This window comes from Anabrus simplex, chromosome 2 (assembly GCF_040414725.1).
Source record: "Anabrus simplex isolate iqAnaSimp1 chromosome 2, ASM4041472v1, whole genome shotgun sequence".
NCBI lineage: Eukaryota > Metazoa > Arthropoda > Insecta > Orthoptera > Tettigoniidae > Anabrus > Anabrus simplex.
In genome coordinates, this window is record NC_090266.1 from 5,296,440 (window position 1) to 5,317,768 (window position 21,329).

The 21,329-nt window shown below is 39.0% G+C and overlaps 1 protein-coding gene across 1 annotated transcript in view; it reads left to right on the top strand.

The window, feature by feature from the left end:
• LOC136863901 (dynein beta chain, ciliary-like) overlaps window positions 1-21,329 on the top strand; it is a 5,220,903-nt gene that overhangs the window by 3,044,397 nt on the left and 2,155,177 nt on the right. The window contains exons 55-56 of the mRNA XM_068226514.1: window positions 7,475-7,714; window positions 9,156-9,389. Of these exons, the coding sequence (XP_068082615.1) occupies window positions 7,475-7,714; window positions 9,156-9,389 (474 nt within the window). The remainder of the gene's footprint in view (window positions 1-7,474; window positions 7,715-9,155; window positions 9,390-21,329) is intronic.

Genomic DNA, 21,329 nt, shown 5'->3' on the forward strand with positions numbered 1-21,329 from the left:
AACAATATTAACTTTAAAAATATTTGTAAATATCTGTAGATTCGTTGGTTGTACTTACAAAGGCAGATTATCATAAGGAATAGTACCGTAACTTCTGCAGCAACTTCTCCGGTATTTCGTATAGATATACGTTCAAACTATCGCGAATGTAATAATTTACTACATTAAAAAACACGATACGCCTGTAAACTTCCATTTAAAAAGAAGTTAAAGAGATTACAGGGTAATAGTTAACAGTCGTATTGTTATTGATTATTGTCGCTCCTCATATTTAAATATTGCATTGTTGGCTACAGTCGTGAACAAAGGGTGTAGTGTAGTCAAGTAAATTTAAATAAAAATCAGCTGACCTTGTATTCCATTCATTTGTACTTCTGAGTAGGTAGTTAGTATCCGTAATTTATATTTCGCTCCCTCGATCTTTCAGTATTTATGAGCGGTTAGCTAATAATAATAAAGTTCATATATCCCAGTAATTGCAGTTCAAGTCCCTGGAGTAGTAGTAGTAGTAGTAGTTTTGATAGAAATATTTGAGAAATTATTGTAGACAACCTCGTATTTTTCAGTAGGCCTAATTAAGGACACTTTTTTTTCTCCGTCCCGTGGAGTAGGGAAAATAATAGTAATCCACCAGCTGTAATAATCACATAACCACATTTCAGTAGAATTGTAGTGAAGATAAGGTATAATATATTAGATAGTATCTTGCCAGTTATATTCGTGTTTTTCTTCGTGTACGGCAATCCTTTTGATACTTCAGCATTTAACCAAACGCAGTGTAGTGTAGTGTAGATACATTGTAGTATAGATACAGTACATTTAGATAGTGCCGTATCTTGCGTGCTATATTCGTGTGTTATCTTTCGTGTATATCTATTAGACCGTAATACTAATAATAATTTGTCTAAGCATTTAGCTTCGTTGGTAATCTTTGAGTACAGTAGTTCTTGCAAATTTCATTTCTGTTGTGCTTAGTAGTGACATACGGTACGGTACCGGTATCGTAATTAGGATACGTCTGAAAGTAGTTTAAAAATTACTGTAGTGTACTGTACAGTAGTATACGAGTAATATCCTATTAGAATTTAGTCTTATTTTATTATTGTAAAATATTTGTGTAGTACTGGTGTGGTAGAGGTATCCGTAGAAACTCTTACTAAAATATTGTTGAAATTAGGATAGGCTTAATTGCAGTTTGGAATTGTGTAGTTCTTGTGTGTTACTTTCGATATTCAGTAATTAACAGCAGCTTTTATCCTGTTAGGGGTTGTAGGATAAAAAAATAAAAAAATAATAGAGCACGACTAAGTAGTATTGTAGTGTAGTCGTATATTAATTATCTTATTGTTGTGTACTATCCCAGACAATATATCCCTCCGTTCATTTATTTTTTTGCAAATAAGTTATTTTATTTTTTTTAATTTAAAATTTTCCCCCCGTAAAGAATGACTAAGGAGCGCGAGTGTGCATATTGTGGGTGTAGTGAGGCATTGAGGGGTATGAGGGAGGAGTTGGAAAGTTTGAGGGAGATAATTAGGATTCTCACAGAAGACGGGAAGGAAGATAGGACTCCCTCAAACAATGTACAGGTTACAGTAGGTGTACAAGAGGGAGGGGAAGGAAAGGGAGGAGTTGTAGAAGACAGGTGGTCTAATGTTCTAAGGGGAAGGAGATTGCAGGCCAAGGGCTCTATTCAGGATCAGAATTCAGGACAGGTGTCTGTGCGAAATCGGTACGAGTCACTCCAGGTAGAACAACAGAGGGAAGATGAGGGACAGGGAACTGTTGCTGAGATGCGTGGAAGTAGGAGGAAGGAAAAGGTAGGAAAGGGAAATGTAGAGTTGAGGATAGGAAAAGACAGGTGGAACAGGGTCATGCGAAGGAGAAAAGGGAGGAGGAAGTAGCGTCTGCAGCTATCAGGAAATATAGGGCTGACCAGGAGGGGAGGGGATCAAATGAGGTGGGTAGGGTTGAGGCTCTGGTCATGGGGGATTCCATCGTTAGACACGTGGGGAAAGTGTGTGGAGGAAAGGTAACCAGGGTAGAATGTTATCAAGGAATTAGGTTGAGGCAGTTGTTGAGGAAAGTAGAAGAGAGGGAGGAGGGGAAGGAGAAGGTGGTAGTGTTTCACGTTGGTACCAACAACGTAAGGCAAGCTGATATAAGTACCAACATAGTTGGAGATGTGTGGGATCTGGTAAATGCAGCACGGGTGAAGTTTAAGAAAGCGGAGATTGTTATTAGTGGAATACTGTGTAGGAGGGATACTGACTGGAGGGTGATTGGGGATTTAAATGAAACTATGGAGTGGGTATGTGGGAAGCTGGGAGTGAAATTTCTAGATCCTAATGGGTGGGTAGGAGAAAGGGATCTGCGCTCGGATGGCCTTCATTTAAACCGCAGTGGTACGTATAAGTTAGGAAATTTGTTTGGAAGGGTAATAGGGAGGAACATTCAGGGAAACGGGATGGCCTAGGGAGCGGTGATAAGGGAATAGGGAACTGGAAATCAAGTAGGGATGACATAAAATTGTTAGTGTTGAATTGCTAGTGTTGAACTCTAGAAGTATTGTAAAGAAAGGGATAGAATTAATTTAATAGATATATATTTACCAGATATTGTAATAGGAGTTGAATCATGGCTGAGAAATGATATAATGGATGCAGAAATTTTCTCACGGCACTGGAGTGTGTATCGTACAGATAGGATAGGAAAGGTGGGAGGGGGAGTTTTCATTCTGGTGAAAGAAGAATTTGTAAGCTACGAAAAAGTTAAAGATGAGACACATGAAATTCTAGGTGTAAGGCTCATTTCTAAAGATAATAGGCAACTTGATATATTTGGAGTGTACAGATCGGGAAAGGGTAGCACTGATGCGGATTCGGAATTATTTGATAGGATAGTCAGCTATGTGGGAAACGACATGGAAAAAATGTGATTGTAGCGGGAGATCTGAATTTGCCAGATGTCAATTGGGAAGGAAATGCGAACGACAGGAAGCATGGCCAACAAATGGCAAATAAGTTAATATGGGAAGGACAGCTGATTCAGAAAGTGATGGAACCAACCAGAGGGAAAAACATCCTGGATGTGGTGCTGATAAAACCAGATGAGCTCTATAGGGAAACTGAAGTAATAGATGGTATTAGTGATCATGAAGCTGTTTTTGTGGTAGTTAAAAATAAATGTGATAGAAAGGAAGGTCTTAAAAGTAGGACTGTTAGGCAGTACCATATGGCTGATAAAGCAGGTATGAGGCAGTTTCTAAAAAGTAACTATGGTCGGTGGAAAACGGTAAATAAAAATGTAAACAGACTCTGGGATAGATTTAAAGAAATTGTTGAGAATGCGAAAACAGGTTTGTACCTTTAAAGGTGGTAAGGAATGGTAAAGACCCACCTTATTATAATAGAGAAATAAAGAGACTAAGAAGGAGGTGCAGACTGGAAAGAAATAGAGTTAGAAATGGCTGTGGAAGTAAGGAGAAATTGAAGGAACTTACTAGAAAATTGAATCTAGCAAAGAAGGCATCTAAGGATAACATGATGGCAAGCATAATTGGCAGTCATACAAATTTTAGTGAAAAATGGAAGGGTATGTATAGGTATTTTAAGGCAGAAACAGGTTCCAAGAAGGACATTCCAGGAATAATTAATGAACAAGGGGAGTGTGTATGTGACGATCTTCAAAAGGCAGAAGTATTCAGTCAGCAGTATGTAAAAATTGTTGGTTACAAGGATAATGTCGAGATAGAGGAAGAGACTAAGGCCAAAGAAGTAAAAACATTTACGTATGATAACAATGACATTTACAATAAGGTACAAAAGTTGAAAACTAGAAAAGCGGCTGGAATTGATCAGATTTCTGGGGATATACTAAAGACAATGGGTTGGGATATAGTACCATATCTGAAGTACTTATTTGATTATTGTTCGGCCGAAGGAGCTATACCAGATGAATGGAGAGTTGCTATAGTAGCCCCTGTGTATAAAGGAAAGGGTGATAGACATAAAGCTGAAAATTACAGGCCAGTAAGTTTGACATGCATTGTATGTAAGCTTTGGGAAGGCATTCTTTCTGATTATATTAGACATGTTTGTGAAATTAATAACTGGTTCGATAGAAGGCAATTCGGTTTTTGGAAAGGTTATTCCACTGAAGCTCAACTTGTAGGATTCCAGCAAGATATACCAGATATCTTGGATTCTGGAGGTCAAATGGACTGTATCGCGATTGACATGTCTAAAGCATTTGATAGGGTGGATCATCGGAGACTACTGGCAAAAATGAGTGCAATTAGACTAGACAAAAGAGTGACTGAATGGGTTGCTATATTTCTAGAAAATAGATCTCAGAGAGTTAGAGTAGGTGAAGCTTTGTCTGACCCTGTAGTAGTTGAGAGGGGAGTTCCTCAGGGCAGTGTTATCGGACCTTTATGTTTTCTTATATATATATAAATGATATGAGTAAATGAGTGGAATCGGAGGTAAGGCTTTTTGCGGATGATGTTATTCTCTATAGAGTAATAAATAAGTTACAAGGTTGTGAGCAACTGCAACGTGACCTCGAAAATATTGTGAGATGGACAGCAGGCAATGGTATGTTGATAAACGGGGCTAAAAGTCAGGTTGTGAGTTTTACAAATAGGAAAAGTCCTCTCAGTTTTAATTACTGCGTTGATGGGGTGAAAGTTCCTTTTGGGGATCATTGTATGTATCTAGGTGTTAATATAAGGAAAGATCTTCACTGGGGTAATCACATAAATGGGATTGTAAATAAAGGGTACAGATCTCTGCACATGGTTATGAGGGTGTTTAGGGGTTGTAGTAAGGATGTAAAGGAGAGTGCATATAAGTCTCTGGTAAGACCCCAACTAGAGTATGGTTCCAGTGTATGGGACCCTCACCAGGATTACCTGATTCAAGAACTGGAAAAAATCCAAAGAAAAGCAGTTGGATTTGTTCTGGGTGATTTCCGACAAAAGAGTAGCGTTACAAAAATGTTGCAATGTTTGGGTTGGGAAGAATTGAGAGAAAGAAGAAGAGCTGCTCGACTAAGTGGTATGTTCCGAGCTGTCAGCGGAGAGTTGGCGTGGAATGACATTAGTAGACGAATAGGTTTGAATGGCGTCTATAAAAGTAGGAAAGATCACAATATGAAGATAAAGTTGGAATTCAAGAGGACAAACTGGGGCAAATATTCATTTATAGGAAGGGGAGTTAGGGATTGGAATAACTTACCAAGGGAGATGTTCAATAAATTTCAAATTTCTTTGAAATCATTTCGGAAAAGGCTAGGAAAGCAACAGATAGGGAATCTGCCACCTGGGCGACTGCCCTAAATGCAGATCAGTATTGATTGATTGATTGACTTCTAAGATAGATATGTTGAAGAGATCGTTTTACTTCGGATTTACTTAAAACGAAATGGCTAGATCATTAATAGAGTGGTATTATATCTGAATAACGTGTTGTTTGTCTTTGAAAATATGCTTGTTCTTGAGAATGCTCTGAAAATTTAATAACTGAAGATCGTTTAATAATTTTTTGCAATGGTCTGAGAATTTAAAACGAATTTAATATTCCAGTGCGATGAAAGATTTTTGTTAACTCAGTGTGTATTGTTATAGAAATAAACTAGATGAAATTTGCCGTATAATAATTAAACCGAATGTTGTATTTTAAATGGATAATCTGGGAATTTTTTGCGACGTATACAATTCACTCTGAAGAAATTTGATGGTAACATATTCGATTTTGTGAATGAGTACCTGAATCTGAAAGTGATCACTGGGAAAGGACATTTGCTAAGAGATCATAAACTTTATTCACTTGAACATAGTTTGTATACAAAGACGGCCTAGGGCGCCTCATAAGAGTAGCCGCCATCTTGCGCCAGCGCCCCTAGGCCGTCTCATAAGAGGCTATGTATAGCCGCCATGTTGCGCATGTGCCCCTAGGCCGTCTTTGTATAGCCGCCATCTTTCGCAATTCACGTCGAGAAGAGCATCTGCCCTCAAAACCTAGGTTAGGCTCCTCCATGTGGTTCGCACTCTTAAGCGTCGGGAATGACATCTAGCCGTAAAACTGAGCTTACTCCATTCCAAGGTCGTGTCTGTTAGGTTAGGCTTGCCCTCGTATACAAATCTGCAAAATACACATTGCACACCTAGGGTCAGAAACCCCATAGCTACTCTACTAGACCTCGGGTGCTGACTCAGAAAAAATGCTGACGCTATGGTTTCGGAACCGCTTTGTTCCACTAGTTATATTCGTCGAATTTCGCGCTTTCTTCTTGGATCGGAATAAGTCAAATAATTTTCTTATGTCTGTATTAATACATAGTACGACGGGAATGACAATGGTGCGATTGACAGTTAATCTGAGATTGTTTTCTACATGAGAATTTCGCGTTACGCCTACAGTTGCTCAGTACATCATCTGAGCTATGACCTCTTCAGTAAGATGGAGTTTACGATTTGTACTCTTCTAGTCAGACGGACTGTTGACAGGAAGTCTTTACGTAATTTTGTTACTCAAATACTTTATTTATTTATTATTAATTATTATTTATTTATTCATCTTATTTCGTGCGTACTGTGGTTAACTTGTAACTCGTCCAATCCTGTAGCTGCAAAGAATTGTCTGAATCTCATGAAACTGACATCTGTGATTCTAACGTTGATGTACGCAAGGGATACAATTCAATTTATTTCGGGAATGAGAGACTCGACGTGATCAAGCAGCTATTCAGGTTTATTTGATCAGGTTCCGCATTCCTGCGTACAGCAGAGCAAAATCACATTTTAAACCCTGCCATGTTCAGTACATACCACAGTGCTAAAGCTAGTCCCCGGTGTACAAAGACAATGGGCGCCTTGTCTGGGAACAAGAACACTGTTTCCTCTCACTTTGTGAAATACTGAGTCTCCGTGCATACATACATTGGTCCAAGCCTGGCCTAGGTGACGGATCAATCACATTCCTACAATGCACCCACACACAAACTGCAATAATAAGGCGTCTTAGGGGCATGTTGAAATATCAATGAATTACTCCGTAGGATTAGCGAGATAGCAGCAGGTTCACGGCATCACTATTCTAATATTTCGACTATCTGTGCCTGTCGATCACTCATTCTTTGTCCGTGAGTTTGTCTGTTCATTGACCTTCCAACATTGCCAGCATTATTGCATGAGCTGCCCTACTATATGATTACTTGATTAATCAATTATCAAAATTCCTAATCTGAATTATTTCAATAAGTAATACTCTTTCTTTATGCCACATCCAATTATAGAATTTCAGTTCCTGTTATAATACCCACCAAGCGCAGCATTTCATAGAGAAATCAAATTCATTGCACAAGAGGTTCAGAATTAATTACATAACTCATGATGATGTGCACTCGACTGAACGAGGTACTTACTATCTTGCATTGCAATATCTTTCAGGTATGTGTTTGATATTTTCAGGTGAAAGGCGCTGGTCTGGTGGACACGCGTGAGAATTGCTGGAAGTTCTTCATCGACAGAGTTCGACGTCAGCTCAAAGTGGTGCTATGTTTGTCCCCTGTAGGTTCTCTTCTACGCAGTCGAGCTCGAAAATTTCCCGCAATTATTAATTCAACCGTGATCAACTGGTTTCACGACTGGCCGCAAGAAGCACTCATTTCCGTGGCCAAGGCCTATCTTCAAGAGATCAATGACCTGAGGGTAAGACAACCTCTTGTTTGTTATCAAATATCTTACGTCGGACTGACCTAGATTCTTTTGCCACTTCATATGCGAAGCAGCAGACGCTCACCAGCGCATGTCAGAGTATAACAGTGAGTCAAATTAAAGCTGACAGATAAGTGATTCAACTCACCCAGTAAATAAGGAATCACTCAGGCGTCTTCCGGAATATTCTGTGTTTTCTTACGGTTCTTTACAAAGACCTACTAACTGTGTACATGCTCCTGTGCATTATGTCATTACGACCAGTTCTTTCGAGGCAATTGACCGGCAGGAAGTGACTATCAGACAAGCTATGAAGTGAATATTTCGAGGAGAGGAACTGGAATAGTGTTTTAAATTGACCGAACCATGACAAAGGCTGAGAGTCAAGTGCATGGAATGAGTTTGCATTCAATCTAAAAAGGGAGGACTTGGCGACTTAGCTGCACTGGACAAAGAATTGGGTGAACTCAGGGCTTCTTGTGTATGGTTGCAGGTAACTAGAATAACTATTAGCAGGAGTTCTTTCAGGATGAACAAGGAATGGCAAAATTAGTACTAAGCTCATAGGATAAAGCTGCGCTGTGGTGAGGCGAGCGGAGGGGCATATGAACTCACCTCGGTGTCCCTAGCTGAGTCCGGCATTATTTTTTTTAACCTGAGATCATGAAAATACTGATTCATAAAATGCTTACCGAATCAAGGCTTTGAATAGCGATGATTGAAATTTATTGTAGAGAAAGAAATGCAGGGTAACAGTGATGACGTTTGAATAGACATCGTCGTCCTTGAATGCATAATCCGATGTAGTCCCCCAGCAAGATATTATTAACTTACAAGTAATGCATCCAAATTTTGAATAATACCATTAGCTCCTCTTGGAATTTGTCGGGCTTCAGCTGATTTCCCAGCCAGAGCTGTAGTTATTCGCAGTTGGTCTTTGTTTTCCGCAATTCATGTACCAGTCCCGCAGCCGTCGTAATGTTGATGCGGTAAATCCAATCTGCAATGTGCTGTTACTTTTCCATACTTCTCTTTGAGGACCATCAAGAGCATACCAAACAACCCTCACTGCATGGGAATATGTTGGAGCATTGGTATTAATGACAAACAGCTTGAATTTTCTTTCCGGCTTATAGAGCAAGTGTCAAGCTGAAATCCATTTTGATCTGCGTTACAGACTTATCTGTAATCAAAAGTACGTAAAATATGCTATGTGCTGCTCACATAGTCTGAACAGAATGAATCCAGGTCAAGTTACCGATTATGTCATCCTTTTCTTCTGTGAAACTATGACAGTCGTTTTCTTCAACTTTGACACAATGTAATTAGAAATGTTTAATTTATTTAAACTCCTTTAGTTATTCGACGAGGAATTATCGTCTACTACTTGTCAGATACAGTGCACAATTTAATGTAATTACTTCTCCATTTCCAGGAAGATTCACGAGATTCAGTAGCCCAGTTCTTAGCCTATGTCCACACTTCAGTGAATGCCACTTCTGTGGTGTTTTTACAAACAGAACGTCGCCATTATTACACAACACCAAAATCGTATTTGGAACAAATTAATTTGTATACGAAGTTGCTGGTACAGAAGAGTGCAGACTTGAAGGAACAAGTCGTGAGGCTAGAGAATGGATTGGAGAAACTTAAGGAGACTGCTTTGCAGGTATGTACATTCCTCTTCACCCCAATTAATCACGGTTTATGTTCCAGAACTCGTTTTCAACTAGTAACATTGCTGCGAAATTCGTTGTGCTTGTCAATATTGAAAGTTAAATGCGCAGGGTGGCCGATGGAGTTTGATCACTTTATATGAAATAAGCACAAAAAAATGGCCACTTTGCAGTACTTCCTGGCGCAACGATTAACACCAGTGATATAGGTTAATCACAAAAAAATGAAAATTGACTTTTAGCGTAAAAATTACAAAAGTGAGTGCCAGAACACAAGTAACGAGACAATCTAGAAAATTCAACTGCATTTCAAAACGAAAGAAGCTTTGTATACGTTCACAGAAAAAGTATTTCATCAAGCTACTGTACACGGCTTAGTCCATGTATTCATGAATCTCAGAACTTAATCCTAGTGAAAATAGTTGCTATAGGTTGAAGAAGTCATCCAAATATGCCCGGATAATAATGTACATGCCATATTATTTTTCCATTCAAAGATCACTTGAAGTCAATAATCACCATAATATCCAGTGATTTGTATGGGTGCGTATCTTTGATGTAGCACAAAATTCTTAAGCTTTTCATTGATTTTAGCAGTACATTTTACAAATTAAAGTAAAGATTATCTATATATATAGACTGTAAGTTGACACAGAGACATTCCAAATGACCTAGTTAAGAAAATTTATGTCTTTCATTTGAAATAAGCGTAAACATTCATCTGAAAACCAACATTAGATTTAACAAATCAAGTGCATCACCGCAATGCAATAACAAGAACTGCATCCAAACTGAAGATCTCCTTAGGAGCACATCTGCTTAAAACACATGTGCTAGAGAAGAGACACAAGTTCAATAGCCAGGAACTTCAAAACGAAAACAATATGCAACAGCTCAACACTGACGTAGGAATTGCTTGCGATAAAATCCCCTCCTTACAAATAGAAATAATAAAAAAGTTGTTTGACCTATTAATTATTCTAGGGTGAAAGTTAGCGAGTTTTCGTAGCCAATGTTTTCTGGTTTTTCTGTTCATTTACTAGGTTAAGATTTTTGTACTATTTTTATACCTTCTGCTCTCAGATCGCTTTTAATGTAATCGTGTAAAATCTTGGAGGCTTATGTCCATTGAGTGTGGTGCCAGAAGATGCTTAGGTTTAATTGTATGCGTAAAATTTGTTTGTTGATTTCCTGTTCCTTTAGGTACGCGAATTTAATATCGTTTCCGATCCATAATAATTGTGATTGAGATGTTGATGTTTTAGCCGAAATTGTTGTGGGTTGAACTTTTATGGGATTTTACTTAGGGACGAGCTTCATTTCTTATTGAATGTAATTGATTCGTCAATGTTTGATTTTAAGTGACGAGCTGTTGGCATCACTGGCCGAATAATTTGTTATGATGAAGCCATTTCCAGTGTCGACTTAGTAAAATGCAACATAAACACTTTCCAGTCTGTAAAACACACAACAATTGCAATATAAATTATAACACGATAAACATACCTCGTTCTACAAGAGCATCCTCAGATTCTATCAAATCACGTAAAACATGCGTATATATGTACAGTATTGCTTATGTTGCGTAAACATATCAATGACAGAGAGTTAGCTGTTAATATGAACAAGTATTGACAAATAATGATTTACAAGTATTAACACAATAAAAAATCTTCTGTATTTTTCTAGATAGCCGATAGTAAGTCCTTTTGTTTCCAAACACTATTTCAGGCCTTTGATCATGGAGAGGCAAATGAAATTTCCAGGCATAGTATATTGTAACGTGGATATGGGAGGGGTATGTAGGGGTGGAGCAAGTGGAGCGTTGTGGGAACTTCCTTCATCAATGGGGAGGGGAGAGAAGATTTAATTTAATAACTTATAATTATAATGGATAATGGATTTTATGTAATACGGATGAATGAAATTTTAGGTTAACTAAAGTATGTAATTGAAATAGAGATTATGTATTAGAGGTTTCTTATGATAAACCACACTCTAAGGGATGATAAGCTCTAATTTAAATAGTAAGTGTTCTTCGGATATTATGTAAGTAGAACGAGGGGGGAGTTTTTATGATGATGATGATGCTTGTTTTTTAAAGGGGCCTAACATCGAAGGTCATCGGGGAGGGAGTTTTTAAATGTGCAATGTTATTTAGGTTTTTACGTTAGGTTTGTGCGATGTCAATTTCGAGTGCTTCCTTTACATTCACAGATTTACATGTACTTTTGATTTGTTCAATACTTAGATCTGCGTTGATGTCTGTCGTATACGTGCTATCCGAATGCTGAATGTCGATTATATCTTATCGCGTTTTTACGTTCATTGTTTCTTGTATGGAAATTACGTTCTGTTTGACCTGAATCGTATTTACGCGAATATTCCACGCCGCCGAATAATCCCCGCACCCTAATTTTAGGAAGGCATATTTTGAAAAAATGAAGTGAACTAAACTTTCGTCCACGGAAAGAGTAACATATCATATGACCCCGCGATGTCCAATCGTTAATTCACGGATATATTAGGCCTACTTACGTGACAGGTATTTCATTAATCTGAACTAGCAATAGGTTCGATTGCCTGTAAATCGGAAGATTCGTTGTCTCTTACATCACCTGAAGCCTGTCCTAAATTACGAAATCGTCACACTCGACATCTATAACACTTCTCACACGCAGCCTCCTACTTCTCGAATAGTAACACAACCGGCGGTGGATAATCCTTTTCGTACAATGTAAACAATTGAAACAGAAACACTAGCGAACTCGGATGTTAGTTTTTCTATACTGTAAAACTACGTTATTACGTGATTTCAAATCAACCGCCAACTCGTAATTCATAAATGCCAACTCTGGCCGAGTCAAAAAAATATTCTGATACCCACTACTGCATGCAATTACAGTTGATTCCCTGTTTAAACCTTTCAAATGTCATGGAAAAATATATTTCCGAAATGCATCCAACAAAGTGCTTTTACATTATTCAAATAGTGCACTTAGATAACTCGCGGGCAAACATAACATCATGCAATGAAAGAAAAAACAGCATGATTCAAGGACGAGGAATAATTATGCTGGCTCACGTGTGGAAGTGTTTTAATTTTCGGTTTACTGTACACTTTGCATTTTTAGATGCATTTTACATTCATGGCAAGTGCCCGACGCCCTTAAAACATCGTAGCATATCAAACTTTCTTATGACGAAGGGAGGAAGTCTTACGCTTTGGTCTGCATTTTAATTGTAGTACACTACAATGATCCCATCTCCTTAAAAAAATAAGTCCGTACGAACTGATTATAATTAAGAGCCACTCTTTTTCGCCAGTAGTATAATGGGAGAGTTCGGCGGCCACCGCCACCGCAGTGCTCCCAGGGACTTCCTCCACCGCCACCGCACTGGGGGGGCCTCCCAGGGGCCTCCTCGACCGCAGCCAGGGGCCTCTTCCAGTGCTGCCAAATTAACATTACCAGCCTGAAATTTGAAATGGTAAACAAAACCACGTGCTTTTTTGACAGCCACGTCCTTTATGATAGACAACAACGCATCGCTAACCTCACTGGTGAAATCTTGCCAGTCCTAAACCTCAGTGCTACCAACTTAACCTAACTAGCGTGAGATTTGAATCGGTTAACAAATCCACGTGCTTTTTTGACAACCACATGCTCTTCGACAGCTATCATCGACAACAACGCATCGCTAACTTCAGCGCTACCATCTTGACGGGCCTAAAATTTAGTGGTGCCAATTTAACTTCACTAGCGCGAGATTTGAATCGGTAAACAAATCCACGTGCTTTTTTGACAGCTGTCATCCGCCATCTTTAATCAACAGAGCACCGTGCTGCCCTCTTTAGCTACATATCTTTGAAATGTGGTGGCGGATAATTTGAAAAATGCTGTTTGATAGCAGCCATCTTTAATCGACAGAGCACCGTGCTGCACTCTTCAGTTGAAATGTCGTGACAGGCAATTCCACGTGACAGCAGCCATCTTTAATCAAGAGAGCACAGTGCTGCATTCTTTAGTTGAAATGTGGTGGCGGAATTTTGAAAATGTCTACTCACTCTTGTTTGGAAACAATTCCACGTGCTTTTTTGACAGCTGTCATCCGCCATCTTTAATCAACAGAGCACCGTGCTGCCCTCTTTAGTTACTAACTTTTAACATGTGGTAGCGGACAATTTGAAAATTTCTTTTTGACAGCAGCCATCTTTGATCAACAGAGCACCGTGCTGCTATCTTTATCGTAGTAGTAGACAATTTCTACGTCACAGCTGTCAGGCGCAATCTTTAGCTACTACATTTGAAATATGGTGGTGGAAAATTTAAAAATTCTACAGCAACCATCTCTCAACGCTAATTGCACACGATGGTGGCAACACATGACTCCATAAGGGTGCTTAAGCAAGATGGCTGCTATACATAGGTTCTTATGAGACTCCCTTGGGATGCTTGGGCAAGATGGCGTCTATACATGGCTCCTTATGAGACGCCTTAGGGATGCTGCGCAAGACAGCGACTGCTCTTATGAGACGGCTTAAGGGTCCTTGCACAAGATGGTTTGAGACTCCCTAAGGATGCTTGTGCAAGATGGCGGCAAAAGATGGCGCCTACAAACTACTCCTTATGAAACGCCTAATGGGTGCTTGCGCAAGATGGCTGCTGCTCTTATCAAGAAAGCTAGCTTAGAGGCTAACGTGCCGTGCTAGTTTAATTCATTAAATTTGGGGCTTAAGCACATAATGTAATATACCACGAAAACGGTGCATCGTAGAGCAAAACGGACAAAATTTTTCCGCCTCACACCCAGGTTCGCAGTATGAGGAACATGATGGCATGAGAAAAACATAGTCTAATGATGAGATCAACGGTTCCGTTCCTACTTAGGCCGTATGGATTTGCACAGTTTTAGCTTGTATTGATGCAAGTTTTTGTAACATGATCAAGTCTAGCTATGGTAGAGATTATATCGTGCCGTGCTGGTTCGATTCATTAAATTTGGGGCTCAAATGCAAAATGTTAAATATCTCAAAACGGTGCATCGTAGAGCAAAACGGACAAAATTTTTCTGCCTAATACCCAGGTTCGCAGTATGAGGAATATGATGCATAAGTAAACATAGTTAAAAGATGAAATTAACTGTTCGATTCCCACTTAGGCCCTTTGGCATTAACGGCTATCTAATTCTACAAGATGGCGGCTGCTCTTATGAGTCAGCTTAGGTTTGCTCGTACAAGATGGCTTGAGACTCCCTAGGGATGCTTGCGCAAGATGACGGACACTAGATGTCGGCTATACATAGCTTCTTATGAGATGGCTTAAGAGCGCTTGTACAAGATGGCTGCTGCTCTTAGACACCCTAGAAGTGCTTGCGCAAGGTAGCAGCGACAAGATGGTGACTATACATAGCTCCTTATGAGACAGCCTAGGGGTGCTCGCAAAAGATGGCGGCTACTCTTATGAAGAGAGCTAGCTTAGAGGCTACTCCGCAAGATGGCGGCTACTGTTATGCATGCGGTGGAGGGCAATTTGTGACAGCTCTCATCTTTACTCAACAGAGCGTCGTACTGCTATCTTTAGCTACTACCTTTGAAATGTGATGGTGGGTAATTAAAGAAATTCTTCGTTCTTTTTTGACAGCTAACAGCGGTCATCTTTAAACAATAGCGGTTATACGTAAGCTGTTAAGGCCTGTTCCTTTTGTCAAGGTATTGCTCTATCGAACAAGTTTAAACCTGCATCGCGAAGGCAAGAGTGTGCAACGATAACATCGTCCGCATTTTTAGACTTGCGAAACATAACAAGACAAGAATCGATGTCGTTACCCTCAACATGTGATCAGAATATCGATCGACGTGTTCAGAACACTACATAAGTGATTAAGACTAGAATCGAACACTGTACTCGATACAACATGCGTTTAGAACATGTTAGGGGATACCTTTGTTGTAAGATGATTAGATTGAAACATAACAAGACTAGAATCGTTGCTGTTAACTTTAACATGTAATCAGAACATTGTTTGATGTGTTCGGAGCAAAAGTACAACTTTAATGATTTGCCTAGTGTGAAAATCGAAAACACACTGTGTACAAATTGCGTAGCTAACTCGCTCAGTAAACGATATTGCAAAAGTAAAACTTCAATGATTTGCCTAGTGTAAATATAAAAAACACACACTGTGCACATACTGCGTAGCCAACTTGCTCGGTAACCTGTATAGCAAAGGTACAACTTATGATATTCATCTTGTGCGAAAATAAAAATCTACAGAAAACTATACTGCGTAGCCAACTCGCTCGGTAAACAATAATCTGATTTTGTTACAATAGAAAAAACATAGATTCAAACCCAGTTCCATTATCGCAAACACGCAGAGTAAATATCAAACAGAACGATTGGTGCTATAAGAAATACATTGGTTACATTTAAGTCCCTAGCAGTCAAACAAGTTATCACATAAACATGTAACATGAAATATCAGCCAATCTGTTGGCATAGGTTACAAGCATTTAGCTCGTGCGGAACGATACAACATGTGTTTAGAACATTGCTTGATGTGTTCAGAACACTAAATAAGTGATCAAGAGTACAATAGAAGACTGTACTCGATACAACATGTGTTTAGAACATACTACGGGATACTTTTGTTCTAAGAAGGTCAGATTACATAAGAAGTGATTAAGACAAGAATCGAACACTGTACTGGATGTCGTTAACTTCAACATGTGATTAGAACATTGATTGATGTGTTCAGAACAAAAGGACTTTTCCTCCACCTCGTCCTCCTCCTCCTGACTGCGTCCACCTCCTACTCCTCCTCATCATCCTCCTAGGGCTAAAGGGCTAAAGGGCTAATGGGCTAAAGGTCTGAAGGGCTAATGGGCTAAAGGGCTAATGGGCTGAAGGGCTAATGGGCTAAGGGCGAAAGGGCTCCCCCACTACCTTACTACGCCCTCCTCCTTCCAGAAGGAGTTTGCTGAAGTAGGTACATGTTTAACACCCTCATCGATCGCTATCGGCAAGAACGGCTCTACTTTGTTAAGTGTAGAAAATTAATCTTTATTGGTAAATGGATTTATGTTCAGAACAAGGATTGGAACCTAGGGGTCACGTCTAATCAGAATTACCTAATAAAATCCCCGAGGTGCGATGAGCTGCGTTTTTCTAAAAGAAATCAGTATCTGCTCCATAGTTTTTAGTGTTTGGAACACTGAACGTTTCAAGAAGGCAGCAGTAAGGTTAGCGATGTTCTGTTGTTGGATTTTAAATTCCGCGCTACGACATGCATAAGGTGGCAGCCTTGAGGTTTAGCGCTGTAAAGATAGCAACAGTGAGGTTAGCGATACTCTATTGCCCTTCAAAGTGAGGTTAGGGTCCGGCAAGATAACACCTGTCAGAAAAGCTCGTGGCATTTTTTACCAAAAAGAGCACGTGGTCGTGAAGTCACGGATACGCTGTATGCTACGTCAGCATGCGAAATTCAATGTCTACCCCTACGTAGTTAACACTCTGCTATGTTCACAAGATTTTTGCACATAACTATTCTTTGTGCTTTAAGTTCGTGCACATAATTTATGTTCAGATACCAGCGGATTCAAGCGATAGTTACACGCTCTAGTAGAAGATGCATACGTCATTGATAGGTATTGTGTACACGCTGTTAAACCTTGCTATTCTTACCGCTGCAATGTTCACAAGATTTTTAAACATAACTATTATTTGTGCTTTAATTTCGCTTACATAAGTTATGCTAAGATAGCAGTAGAGTAATTCGATCGTTGTACATTCTAGTAGAATAAATTTAGTATCATAGTCAATGCATTTATTATCGATAGGTAATGCGTACACGCTTTTATACATAGCTATTCTTACTGCTGCTGTTATGTTCACAAGATTTTTTATACATCGCTATTCTTAGTGCTTTAAGTTCATGCATATATGTTATGCTAAGATAGCAGCATACTCTAGTGGGAGAAATAGTCGAAGCATGCAAAATCGATAGGTGATGTTTACAGCTTTAAAACATGGCCATTATTTGTGCTTTAAGTTCGTGCACATAGGTTATTCTAAGATAGCAGCACAATCTAGCGGAAGAAGTTTAGTACGAGAGTCGATGCGTGCAAAATCAATAGGTGATGTGTACATGCTATTCTTCGTGCTTTAAGTTTATGGGCATAGGTTAGTAGCACACACTTGCGATCGTTGTTTACTCTAGCGCAAAAAATAGACGATGCATGCAAAATCGATAGGTAATGTGTACACGCTATAGCAATTCTTTGTACTTCAAGTTCGTGCGTATAATTTATGCTAATATAGCAGCACAATATAGCGGAAGAAGTTCAGTGCGATAGTTGATGCATGCAAAATCGATAGGTAATGTGTACACGCTTTGAAGCACGGCTATTCTGTGTACTTTAAGTTCATGCGTGTAGGTCATGCTAAGATAGCAGCATAATCTAGCGGAAGAAGTTTAGTACGAGTGTCGATGCATTCAAAATCGATAGGTGATGTGTACACGCTTTGAAACATGGCTATTCTTTGTACTTTAAGTTTCTGCGTATAGGTTATGCAAAGATAGAAGCACAATCTAGCGGAAGAAGTTTAGTACGAGAGACGATGCATGCAAAATCGATAGGTAATGTGTACACGCTTTGAAAAATGGCTATTCTTTTTACTTTCAGTTCATGCGTATAAGTTATGCTAAGATATCAGCACAATCTAGCAGAGGAATGTTTAGTACGAGAGTCGATGCACGCAAAATCGATAGGTGATGTGTACACGCTTTAAGCCATGACTATTCTTTGTCCTTTAAGTTCACACGTATAAGTTATGCAAAGATAGCAGCACAATGTAGCGGAAGAAGTTTAGTACGATATTTCATGCATGCAAAATCGATAGGTAATATGTACACGCTTTGAAACATGGCTGTTTTACTGCTGCTCTGTCCCTAAGGTTTTTAAACACGGCTAATCCTAATGCTGCTCTTAAAGATGTAGAGCAAAGAATTGATTACGTGACCGTGACGTCACGACCATGTGCTCTTGTTGGTAAACAAACCACGTGCTTTTTTGACAGGTGTTACCCTGACGGACCCTAACCTCACTTTCAAGGACAATGAAGCATCGCTAACCTCACTGTTGCTATCTTTACAGCACTAAAAATCAAGGCTGCCACGTCATGCATGTTGTAGCGCGGAATTTAAAATCCAACAACAGAACATCGCTAACCTCACTGCTGTCATCTTTACGGCGCTAAACCTCAAGGCTTCCACCTTATGCATGTCGCAGCGTCGAATTTAAGAACCAACAACAGAAGATCGCTAACCTCTCTGCTGGCTTCTTGCAGAGTTCAGTGTTCCAAACACTTAAAACAATCAAGCAGATATCGATTTCTGTTAGAAAAACGCAACTCATCGCACCTCGGGGATTTTATTAGGTAATTCTGATAAGACGTGACCCCTAGGTTCCATTCTTTGTTCTGAACATAAATCCATTTACCAATAAAGATTAATTTTCTACACTTAACAAAGTAGAGGCGTTCTTGCGGATAGCGATCGATGAGGGCGTTAAAATGTACCTACTTCATCTAACTCCCTCCGGAAGGAGGAGGGCGTAGTAAGGTAGTGGAGGAGCTCTTTAGCCCTTTAGCCCATTAGCCCTTCAGCCCATTAACCCTTCAGACCTTTAGCCGATTAGCCCTTTAGCCCTTTAGCCCTAGAAGGATGAGGAAGAGGAGTAGGAGGTGGACGCAGTCAGGAGGAGGAGGACGAGGTGGAGGAAAAGTCCTTTTGTTCTGAACACATCAATCAATGTTCTAATCACATGTTGAAGTTAACGACATCCAGTACAGTGTTCGATTCTTGTCTTAATCACTTCTTTTGTAATCTGATCTTCTTAGAACAACAGTATCCCGTAGTATGTTCTAAACACATGTTGTATCGAGTACAGTCATCTATTGTATTCTTGATCACTTATTTAGTGTTCTGAACACATCAAGCAATGTTCTAAACACATGTTGTATCGTTCCGCACGAGCTACATGCTTGTAACCTATGCCAACAGATTGGCTGATATTTCATGTTACATGTTTATGTGATAACTTGTTCGACTGCTAGGGACTTAAATGTAACCAATGTATTTCTTATAGCACCAATCGTTCTGTTTAGTATTTACTCTCCGTGTTTGCGATAATGGAACTGGGTTTGAATCTATGTTTTTTCTATTGTAACAAAAACAGATTATTGTTTACCGAGCGAGTTGGCAACGCAGGATAGTTTTTCTGAAGATTTTTATTTTCGCACAAGATGAATATCATAAGTTGTACTTTTGCTATACCGTTTACCGAGCAAGTTGGCTACGCAGTATGTGCACAGCGTGTGTTTTTTAAATTTTACACTACGCAAATCATTGAAGTATTACTTTGCAATATCTTTTTTGAGCGAGTTAGCTACGCAATATGTACACAGTGCGTTTTCGATTTTCACACTAGGCAAATCATTGAAATTGTACTATTGCTCTGAACACTTCAAACAATGTTCTGATTAAATGTTAAAGTTAACAGCAACGTTTCTAGTTTTGTTATGTTTCAGTCTAATCTTCTTACAACAAAGATATTCCCTAACATGTTCTGAACGCATGTTGTATCGAGTACAGGGTTCGATTCTAGTCTTAATCACTTACGTTGTGTTCTGAACACATCAATCAATATTCTGATCACATGTTGAGGGTAACGACATCGATTCTAGTATTGTTATTTTTCGCAAGTCTAAGCATGAACGACGATATTATCGCTGCACATTCTTGCCTTCGCGATGCAGGTTTAAACATGTTCAATAGCGCAATGCAAAAATGCGGGTGACGAATGTGTTAATATGTGTGATTCTCGTGTGCGTCATATATAATATCATCATGAAGTGCTAATTGGATTGGCGGGAATCTAGTGATGCAGTTGCAGCCATCATACACAAGGTAATGAGATGCAAAATTTACTATGTAAATTAATGTAGGCTATAGATTAACGCGTTGTCCGATATGGACATTTTATAATGTTTTGTAAATGGAAGTTCACGTACTGAAGACTTACGAATAAAATTAACGGTGATACGACACTCTTATAATAATAATCACGAGAATACTAAAGACTAAAACAATGAGGTTGTCGATTGGAATCTGATTGTGGTAAACTCGATTAGATAACAATAATAATGTTTACGAGGATACCGGTGGAGCAGAAAGAGTTTAAAGAACGTGCCGGGGTGAATGGGTCTAACTATACTACAATAACAAGAATTGATTTAAAACTTTAACAAAAGTTATATTTTTTTAGTACTTCAAACTTAACAATTTTTCATAACAATGAAACATCAGGTACTGTTTGACCGAGATGAAACTGTTGTTTTGTTTCCGATCTAACCTTAACTCTGGTGGTCGCATATGATAACCAAATAATAAAGTACTTTCGGAGGACCACTTAAATGTTATTAAGAAAATACAGTATGTAAAACATAAAGAGCACACAAGTCACTTATTTATTTAGATGTACGTGAACTAAAAAACACACTAGTACTGTAAGTACTTCTTGTACATATACAATTATATATTTACACATCAGGTACGTACTGACACTAAAAAACACTAGAAATATTATTTACACTTGAAGACGTAATTGATGTTGTACCAATGGTTTGGCTGCACTTGAATGTTAGCACTGTTGTACAATTACATTATTTTATGAGACTGTTGTCTCCACATGTTACTCGCGGCATGTTGGACGCGCTTCTCCCTGAGTCCCTAGTCAGTTACTTGCGCCAGAAACCAGTCCCGGAAGCGAAGTGCTGCCCTCTATACACAATTTCTATACACAAATATAAATAAAATACTGCAATAATGTTAAGTTAAAACACGAATAAGTTACAAAATTACTTAAATAT